Below are 11,028 nucleotides of genomic sequence, written 5' to 3' on the forward strand. Positions count from 1 at the left end.
GTTTTGCTTCTTCTCTTTGTAGTTACATCTACAGCTGTAGTGATTAAACACGAGGGAACCACATAAAAACTTAATCAGACATGCATCCCTTCTTTAGCAAGTAGCAAAATCTTTCTGTTAAACACACTGAATAAATGCCAACGTTAATATTCTCCAAAGCCCCTATTTTAACTTGTATTACTTTAACATTGATTTTCTTTTTTTTCTTTTTCTTGTGCAAACATTTGATCAAAACAGAGACATTCATAAACAAGAGTGAAATTTCTTCTGGGTATATTAAATCTTTAGAGTTTCCATTAGTGTAAACACATTCCTGTCTTCTTCTTCTTGTGTCAGTGGTGGCAGGTGTTCACTGTGGGGCAAAAGAGACGAGAGAAATAATCAAACTAAACACAGTCACTACCTCCAGTGTGTCTCATGAAAGCATCCATACTCCAGAAATGGTTGTTTTGTGCAAAAAAAAAAAAAAAAAATCCCGTCATGTCCTTTATGACACTTTATGTACTAGAAACACAGTGTACAGGGAGCGGGGCTATTAAATATCACCTTACACCTGCTTACCACAGACACAATAGGATGTCCGTGTCACATTCCAGCAGCAGATCTTCATCTGCATTTACCCGAGTCACGTTCCCCTCATTGTTCTGTCCATGTTTTTTGAGACACTGACGTGCATCCCAGTGAGATGAAACAGGTGAAGCTCAATCTAATCTGTGCTGCTTGTCTTTACCCTCCCTCTCTGCTGCCTCTTGTTCCACTGAAACATATTGTTCTACTATCAGTTTATGGGCCCTTAGATGCTGTCACAAGAAACCCTTCAAGCTGTGAAGTAGCACAACGGACGTGAAAGCTGCTTTCATCAATTTCGTTCACGTGTGTTCACAATCAGCACCTTCATGTAAAGGAAAGCAGCTTGTTTTTGCGTCTCAGGCTGTTACATAATGAGGTTTCCATGTGACCTTAGACAAGATAATCTGGATGGAATGATGAACTTACCACTTTTAATTCACACTTCGTTTTCGACGAGAGATCACTGAAGGAAGAGAGAGAGAAATGATATGTCAGTGTGGTAGCAAATTTCCCAGCAGCTCATAAGATATTTTGGAAAATGTGCTGAATTTGCTTTTTTGCCAACAGTCAGCTGAGAAGACTGATGCTATGATCTCATGTCTGTATGAAGAATATGAAGCTACAACCAGCAGCAGATTAACTTATTAGGATAAATACTCAAAACAAGATGACACAGCTAACCCGACTCTGTCCAAAATAAATCTAAATCTACGTTTAATGGTGGGGGGGTTAAGTGATAAACTTAAAAAAGTCAAAGTGATGGCAAGATTTCAGAATTTTGTCACCCATATTCGCCATAACTAAAACTATGTGATGTGTTTTTTGTTTACACTTCCATTTTTGATTGGATTCAGCTCACAAAACCAGGGTCGTCCCGATGTCAGATTTTTCCTATATGATAATCGTGACAACATAATTCACAATGCTCTCATGATAGAAAATTTGAAATAAATAAATAAAAATGCGATCAGTCAAAGCCATCTTTACTTTTGTTGTTATTGTATGTTTTGCTGCTTTTCTGGCAAATGAAATACCCTCAAAACAAAAGTGTAGGGACGTGAAGACAGGCTGTAATCATAACTATAGCACTGTATGTTGTTTTTATGCTGCTGTCTTTATGATATTATTATAGCTGTATTACTGACATGACATTAAATTATCACAGTTATCAACCTGAGACATCATGAGACCTCTAAAGGTGCTCCTGTGTTGTCAACGGATAGAGTCAAATTAGCCGTTTCTAGTCTTTATGCTAAGCTAAGCTAACCAACACCTGGCTGCACCTTCACTCTTCGGTAGCAAACTTCTCATCTGACAAGAAAAGTAAGCGTCCTTCGCAAAATAAGCTGACAGTTTAGATGATACTTACGCATGCCTGCATTGCTTCCTGGGCAGGGAACTGAGAATAGAATCAAAATGAGGCAATGAGCAGCTTTCACAACGTACTCTTTCATTATCCACACAAATTTCAATGCTTGATCTCATTCATTTCAGAGCCTATACTCTGCATGTACGTCGCAACTCACCTGAGTACATCCTGGCCTGACAGAGGATGACTTTGACTCCATCGTGACCCACTGGTGCCACCACCACCGTGTAGACTTCCCCACACGGGCCCTCCTTCATGTCGCAGTGCATGCTGCCTGCAGCTGCCATGCAGGTGTTGTTGGCTTTTGTTCCGTACAGCTCTACTGTGTGATTATAGACCTGAGGGCCCGAAGAACGCCAGTACACCCTGAGGAAGTTGTTGTTCTTGCGATAGAGCTTGACGCCTGTTGGGCAGCAGGCACCTATAACAAAGAGGATACATGTTTTGTTATAAGATGTAATATATCTTTTCTTTTGCACACGCTACTTTGTCCTGGCATCTACTGCTTAATCCAAGACTTTTGAATGTGTGGAATTTTGAATACTTTTCTTCTTTATTTATATACTGTGTATGTGTTTATCCTCACTGGATGAGAATCCTTGATATAAGCACTCTGACTTGTGCCCCGAGCTGCTGATGGCTTCCAGGTGGACGCTGTAGTTGGTGCCACAGGTGATGCATCCCATCAGGCAGTGCGTGTCCAGAGTGTGGCATTTGGCGTGTCCTCGAGGGGACGTCAGGGCGGCAATGTAGGAGCGAGCTCCGTGGCCGGGTGACCAGGTCATGTTGGTCATCGCCTGGGTGACCTGGCTCACGTTCACAAACATTGGGCAGCAAGGACCTTAGGAAGAGAAATACAGAAAAATGATCAATACCTGAGTATTTTCATTTTGCTGGAGTTTGTGATGCTTTCTCTGTAATTCATTTGTACCACAAGTAAGTGACTCAGGAGAAGCCCGAGTTACTCAACACAAAAAAACAGTAAATTCATGCAAGCTGCTGAACTTATTAGCTTTATTTAAGGAAAAACATCTGCATTTTTTGCGTAGATGATTTATAACAGCTAGGTTAGTGAAAACAGATAACACAGATCACATATAAACAGCTTCAGCTGAATGTGACCCCTTAGTTTAGTTTGCTCTGTGGATTTTTATTCAGCATTTTTGTGCATGATAGGTGTGACCTTTGTGACCTTACCAAACAAAACACCAAACACAGGTTGCTTTACACATTTTTAAACTTCAAGTGGTTCAACAAATCTAACCTATGGGCTTTTTCTTGATCATATGAGAAACTCTACGTCTACATTTCATACACTGACGACAAAGCTTCAACAAAGTGGAGCCCCGTTCCCCACATGGACCTGTGTTCTCTATTTTTGACAGTACTTGTAAAACACACATCACTTTCCTGAACGCAGCAGTCAGCTTCAACCTGAAAAAACATCAGCATTTTTTTTCTCTGAAAATGAGTAAACATAATTGATTATGTATAGAAGGTTAACATGTGAATTAATGTTAGTTTTCACATTGGTACATCTGGCTCTTGGGCATGTAAACCATAGACTGTATAAAAGATGGACGTTGCAACCGGCCCTGAAAAATGAAGCCAACCCGGAAGTGTCAAAAACCTGCAATATCACTACGTCTGCTATCTGCTGGCTCCAAAAAGCCCTGGCTCCTATAGAAATGAATTGGAAAAGAAGTGATCACAGATCACAAAACACCGCATTCCTCCAGCTCAGGATTTTTTTTTAAAATTAGTTTTCATAGTCAAGTCCAGAGATCAGGTGGCGAATCTGAAAATAAATCAATACTGAATTTTTTAAAAATCGTCAAAATTTTGCGGGGCAACGGGCGTGGCTGGCTTGATTGACAGTCGGCAGCGACCATACAGATGAAGCCAACAGAAGGCGGTGAATGTGGGCGGGCAGAGAGGGCCCGCCTCTCAATCCGTCTGACCAATCGCTGCTCCTATGGCTCCGCCCCCTCCAACGATTTTTGCCTCACTGGCTCTAAAAGTCCAAGATGTCAACCAGGAAGTAGCAAAACCCTGGCTTCATTTTCTCAGTGCAGAAACCAACGAGTGACATCACGGTAGCTACATCCATCTTTTATACAGTCTATGATGTAAACATAACACATTGTATGCATTGATAACCAGTCATACTGTGGTTTCCAAAATACCTGTTTCCAAAGGTTTACTGAATCCAGGCAGACTTTTCCCCGCTGCTGAGGTGGCCACTGCTACGACTTCATAAGTGGAGCCGCAGGGCAGCTGTGTGAGCTCACAGTAGTTGCCTGCCGTGTGGCAAGTGTGTCTGTCATAGTGTCCGGTGGCAGTGATGGTATAATTTGTATCTTGCTTGTTGGGGGTGCTGATGAGGACTTTGTACGTGGAGTTGCTGATCTGCTTCATATCCAAGATCTCTGGAGTACAGGGAGCTGCAGCAGGCGGCGCAAAGACAGGAAATAAAGGTCGTTATTTCAAAAACACATAAAGGTGCAGAGAGAAATTATGTTAAAAAAATAGTTTCACAATTTGGAAAAAAAAAAACACGAATTCACTCTATAGAAAGAGGAGCTGAGGAGAATCACCATCCCTCTCATATTTGGATGGTGAAGTCACCACATATAGCTGGTTAGCTTAGCATAAAGGCTGGAAACAGAGGCAATCATGGACTCTGTTCAAAGTCAACAAAATCACAGTAACAGGACTTTGAAAGCTCACTAGTTGACATGTTATATCTTGTTTGTTAGCTTTGTACAAAAACCAAAGTAAAAACAACTTTGTGAGGCTTCCTCTTCCTCCTCTTCCACTCCTGCTGCTCTGGTTAGGTAACATTTATTTAAAGACAAGAGTGAAGTATCAGTCGTCTTATCGACAGTTTCTGTAAAAAGTCTTCACTCCTCTTGGAAGTCTTCCTCTTTTTATTGCTTTTCAACAATGAATAATGGGCAATTTAATTTAGGCTTTTTTGAGAGAAAAAGTTTCTTTCATGTCAAAGTGAAAACCTATTTTTTAACAAAATAATGTCAAATAATAAAAATAAATAAATAATTGTAAAATAAATGATTGCTAAAGTATTTATCTTTTTTTTTTTAATGACTTTAATAAGTGATCTAATTCAACACAGCTGCAGCCAATTGGTGCTAAAAATCACAACATTTGTGAAATGGAGATCATCTGAGTGCTGTGAATGTGTCTCAAGTGACTGTAAAGACAAAGACACCTGCATCTGGAAGGTCCAGTCACTGGTGAATCAGCACTCTTGGTTATAACAACACCCTGAAGACAAAAGAACGCTCAAAGTAACTCCATGAAAAGGTTACTGAAAAGCACTAGTCAGGGAATGGATACTCAAGTCGCTGAATATCCCTGGAAGTACAGCTGAAGTTAATCTGCCTGCAGGCTATTCTTAAAAAGTTGGTGACTGTGCAAGTCAGGGACCAGTGAGGGAGGCTACCAAGTCAACTGAAGGAGCTACAAAGATGGCTTCATAGGAGACTGTCCTCTCAAAATAAAAAAACACAAGTGAAAAAGATCTCATATTAAGTCTCAAGTGGCGTTCACCAGATAGCATGTGGAAGACTTCAGCTAGAAAAGTTTCTATTGTGTGAGTCCAGAATTGAGCTTCAGACAAAAAATACTGCATATCATCACAAACACAACATCCCCACGGTGACCTTACTTGGTATGATCTGTTTCCACTTTGACCTGAAAAAGCCTTTGTGTGCATTTCTGAGCAAAAAGCCAAGTTATATTTACTGTAATACAACGTTGAAAAGCAGTTTTTGAGGCACTTCAGCGCTCAGCAAGGAAGTGAAAGTTCCAATAAGTTGGACATTTTAAATCCTATCTAGTTCCCTTCCTGCCCTCCCTTATATGTGTGTGCAGGTAAGTTTGTATTGACAGTGAAGGATGTCAGGTTTCCATTTAAGCTGTTTTAAAGTAACCCCACTGTACCTGTCTCATGTCTCTGTGCTGTGCAGGTGCTGTTGCATCCTTGCAACTCGCTGCACGGCGTCACGGTCACAGAGTAAGCTGTGTTGCACCTCAGATCTGAGAGCGCACACACCGGTGATGTGTCGTTACAGTGGACGGTGCCGTAAGTCTCCGCTGCTGTCGTCTTGTACAGCTCGGACCCTCTGACAGGCGACCACATGATCTCCAGGGTCTCGGTAGAAACCAGCTTGATGGTAACATCATGTGGACAACAAGGAACTAGAGAGGAGGAGAGACGCAAAAAACAGATTGGGATGATAATTAATACTTGGCAAATGACAATACTGGTTGTTTGATACGTTTTTAGATCATTTTCTACCTTCCAAGCCACTGATGTTGTTGCTTAATATCAGACTAGTAGGATCATAAACCTGCAGGTACTTAAACATTGGCTCATTAGATTGCTTTGAATAAATCTTATTTTTGCTTTGAGTTGTGGACAAATTTGATTAGCATGACATCTTCACTTTTCAGGACACTACAGATAGGATAACTGTGAAAGTTGTATGAGTAATGGGACACCAATGTGAACTAGTACAACAAAGTGGGCTTTTCAGATATGTTGTGATTGTACCAAATATTAGCAGAAGTGGGCGTGGCCTATATCAGCAGAGGCGGTTCCATGTAAGAAATATGTGAATATGAAGTATTCAAATGTGTGATTTACACTTCTTAAGCTATTCAACCAAACACAGTTTTGTTTATTATAGTGTTCTCTTGCAGTCACTCTTCACACTCTGGCTTTCTACTTTCATTTAAGAGATATTTTTAGAACAATGCCAAGGTGGAGATTCCAGCCAAGACTTTAGAGTTTGCTGCCAATAAGCCTTCCAACCATAAACTATGATGCCATAAAACCAAATCTAGAAAACGAACCAAAACCATTAGACCCTGAAAAGGACAACGAGGCTTTCAGGGTTTCTCCTATTAAAATTCAAAAAGCTACCAGTTAATTTTCAGATGTTAAGTTGACATGTTTTAGTGGCGGCAGGTGAAAAGTAAAATGATCCTTTCCAGAATGGTTGGTTGTGATGTAAAGTAGAATATGTGTCTGAAGATGTTAGCTGGTGTTTATTACATATTATACAGCTGTATGACTTGGAGCAAGCCTGTGCTGCTGGTGCTGCTGTATATGCAGGTGCTTCTGTGTGATGGTCCTACTGGTGGTGTAGTTGCGGACGTGCGCATAAGGGCTGGAGCCGGCGTGGTTGTAGGGTATTACGCTGGTGAGGTAGGTGTAGCCACACATGCAGAAGAACTGGCAGGTTGTCTCGGTGGTATTGCACGACTCCTCTGCCCCGTCGTCCCTTTTAATGTAAGCGACGTAGTGCTCCACCAGCGGCACATCGTCCCACATCACAGAGCAGTTACCGGCTGTGGGCTCCTCCACCCAGATGTTCTCTGGAGGACATGGGTCTGTCAGAGACATACAGTTCCCAATAAGTAGAAGCACTCTTTAAGACGTAAGGCACGTGGTAAATGTATGTTAGAAGTGACTGCGGCTGCTGTGTGTGCTGTACCCACATGTAATGTAGTTAAATGGATCTGAAGGACTGCTGGGTCCAGCTTTGTTATAGGCTATGACAGTAACGGAGCGGCTCTGGCCGCACTCTGCAGGTATAATGTAACAGTGGTTGTCTGATGGTTGTCTGTTAACTGAAGAACAGTTCTGGCCGTTGGACGTCAAGGCCACGTAGACGTCCGCACCCTGCACTGACAACCAGTGCACAGTGATCCCAAGAGACCGACCCTGAGTCACCGTGACGAGGGTCACATTTGGGCTTGAAGGACCTGGAAATGACAAAAGTATGCTACAGTCATGTGGCCACCGAGTTGATGTTGGTGCAGTTTTTTTTGCTGTTTTTCTTGCTTACGTGTGATCTGGCAGACAGTGTTGTCGTCACCAGTACGACCCTCAGAGTCCCAGGCTGTGCCCTTGATGCAGTAACGAGTTCCTGGTTCGAGGTTGTCAAAAACCGTCATGGTGTCGGTGGTGTTGCGTTTGAGGCGGATGCTGGAGCCCTCTTGGATGATGCAGAGCGTGTAGAACACGGCGTGCTCCACACGAGGCCAAGTCACATTGATGGTGACGTTGGTGGGGGAGGACGCCTCCAGAACGGGGGCCATCACCACTACAGAGACAGAGAAGAATAAGTGGCTTTAAAAAAAAAATCAATAAAAAAACAAGGAATGGACAAACACAAAGATGTCTTACTTCAACCCTCCCTTTTCCATGTTTTTTTTTTGTATGAGGTGTAAAATGGAAACAATTTTGCTGGGATCATATTACAGTCAGTTCTCCTTCAGGACGGGAGACAACCTAGTTCTCATGGTTTCTCTTTTCATTTTCTGAAAATACTGTACTGCAGAGGGATGGATACGGTTTCCACCCTCCTGCTTTGGCCGTAAAGAGTAGAGACTCGTTGACAATGGACAGTGAAATGACAAACCGTTGTGGCCGGCGGAGTGAGATAACAAGCTATTGTTCTACAGGAACAACAGAAAGGCTGCGTTTCACTCTTCAGACACTGATTACCATCTTGAGTAAACTCCTACTGATCTGTAGTGTCTAGACAAGTGAAAGTGCATGGAGATTTAGCAAGAACAATGTTAGTCAAGATATTGAAAACCACTAAATAGATAGACCCGCCAGATCTTCTATCAGCGTTTGATACGCTCAGGTCAGTGCGTGGTGTCGTGGCAGACTTTCCCCCGTACCTGTCCTGATCTCAACAGGTAGTGAGGGTTGGCTCCTCCTCCAGGCGTTGACGGATATGACGCTCAGGATGTAGTCTGTGTAGGGCTGCAGCTCCATCACGGTGCCCGGAGAGCCGCTCACACTGGTCTCAGAGAAGAAATCACCTGACTTCGACTCTGCCCTCAGGATGTAGCCGGTCGCCCCGGCAACCTCTGTGAACTCAACAGTGATGCTGTCGCTGTTTTTGGAGTAGGCCTTCTCAATGCTGGGCACCTCAGGAGCTACAGAGCAGATGACAGAGAATAGCTAGCGTTAAAGTGCGATACTTTCAGGAGTCCTGCTTTTTTTAACATAAAGCAGTGATGGAATGTAACGAAGCACATTTACACACCTACTCCACTTAGTGTCCTTTTTTTTAAAAAAATCTTTTTTTATACTACATTTCACTTCATTACTGCACTACACTGTAAAAAAAAAACTGCTTTAACTGTAATTTAATATGTATATATATAGCAGCTATTCTACAGAGTTTCACTGTTTTGTTAAAAACAGATAATAACCAGTAAAAACACAGAAAAACATATTAATTTAACCATAAAAAAATGGCAGTTCTTACTTTTACAGCATTAAAATTACGCTATTTTTACAGTATTTAATTCAGCAACAATCACTATTAATGTATCGACTACTCGAAAAATCACCGAAACAAGTGTTGATGTTTGTGTTGCCTTAAAAAAAAAGTTTTTCAGGCGCCCTTGAGTGTCTCACACTTTTTAAAAAAAAATTTTTAACAGAGCATTCATTTGCAAGCTGTGGCAACTAATTACTACAATTACTACAATTTTATTTGCAAAATAGGAGAAGATCTTAGAAATACAGGCTAAAACTCACCATCACTTTAACTTTTTTTTTTTTTTCTAATTGCTCAGTGAATTGTTCTGCTTAACAAAAAAAAGGAAATATTTCTAACTTCCAATAACCCAAAGAGAAGTCTGCAAATGTCTTGTTTGTCCCCCTCACAAAATGAAAACCCAAAGATATTCAGTTTAATGACGTGTAACAATAGAAAATTAGAGAAAAGCTACAAATTTACAATAGAGAAGCTGGTGCATGTTTAACTTGAGCAGTTATGATGCACGTCTTTAAATAAAAGTCAGAATCAGATCAACCAGCTGTAACATTTAAACGCTGCTCAAATAAATATAATGAAATTACTTGAGGTTCCTCCATAATGAGCCTGTAAAACTTTAAATACATAACTTTTACTTGTAGTGGAGCATTTCTGCATTGCTGAACTGCCTCTTTTACTTCTTCCACCACATCATAGAGTATAGAGTGTGTCCACATTCACACTTTAATGTATGATAAAGAACCTGAATCGCCACCAGGAGTCAGTTTTTCTGTCTTCGCCGCAGCTACTGACCTGTTAGTACTTCGATCTCTGCACTGCTGAGGACATTGCCATCATTGTCCATGGCTTCTAACGTCACGGTGTACACTGTGTTTGGTGACAGGGAGTTAACTGAGCCTATGACTGTGTTGCCGCTGAATTGGGCGAAGACCGGTTGCTCTGGAGTGTTCTTGGGGGTCGCTGTGAGCTTGTAGGAGCTGGCATCAGCGGGGAAGCTCCACTGCACGGCTATACTCCTCGATGACACAGTAAACTCTGACAGCGTGATGTCTGAAGGGGATAGAGAGAAGAGAAAAAAAAACATTGGAATGAATTCAAAATGACGTGGAGGTGCTATTAAATATATATGAAAAGTCTGATGCTCATAAAGTAAAAACAATGCATTTAAAAGATGCTGTTGATAATTGGAGCTGTGCAAAAAGTATCTTAAGGCAAATATTAAATAAACTTTTACCGTTCTGAGCCGTGCATATCTGAAAACGACAAAACATGGCAGGTTAATGAATGAAATGATGTTAAATGACAGGAAATACAGCATTTTCCAGACAAGGACATGATTCCAAGGGTAGCAAGCTTTTGGTATTTCACATTATATCCTGAGGCAAATTATGCCCTGTATCATATTCTCAGAGCATGAGAGGCAGCAGGCTGCACATTACCTTCACTCAACACAGATTTCAGGACTGGTCAGCGCAGGTATTTCTTTCAGGTCGGAATGAATTTGTCTATTGAGCTAAGGTTGGGCACGCCACACGCACTTGTTGAAAGCAGCGACGCTCAAAAGAGCCTGTGTTCAAAAAGTTCATCCTTTACACACAGTTTAAAATTAACTCAATATCAAAGATACGGGAAACACGGCTGCACATGTTAAGATAGTTCTGTGTGTTGCATTTTTTGTTCAAATGAATCATCACTTACCTCTGTGATGGTCAATAGAAGCAAAAGTTTCAGCATCTTTAACTGCATTGTTCCCAT

At 41.5% G+C, this 11,028-nt stretch overlaps 1 protein-coding gene across 1 annotated transcript; it reads right to left on the minus strand.

Moving 5' to 3' along the window:
- Positions 1-316: 316 nt before the first annotated feature.
- Positions 317-11,028, minus strand: fndc7a (fibronectin type III domain containing 7a). Its single transcript, XM_008282251.1, has 14 exons — positions 10,972-11,028; positions 10,508-10,526; positions 10,066-10,323; positions 8,663-8,923; positions 7,819-8,076; positions 7,469-7,735; positions 7,106-7,360; positions 5,906-6,163; positions 4,126-4,383; positions 2,526-2,780; positions 2,097-2,360; positions 1,940-1,969; positions 997-1,033; positions 317-352 (listed from the first exon to the last, which is right to left on the minus strand). Exons 1-13 carry the CDS (start codon positions 11,026-11,028, stop codon positions 1,002-1,004), a joined length of 2,472 nt encoding a protein of 823 aa, XP_008280473.1. The 3' UTR covers positions 317-352; positions 997-1,001.

Source organism: Stegastes partitus, unplaced genomic scaffold (assembly GCF_000690725.1).
Source record: "Stegastes partitus isolate 25-593 unplaced genomic scaffold, Stegastes_partitus-1.0.2 Scaffold264, whole genome shotgun sequence".
NCBI lineage: Eukaryota > Metazoa > Chordata > Actinopteri > Pomacentridae > Stegastes > Stegastes partitus.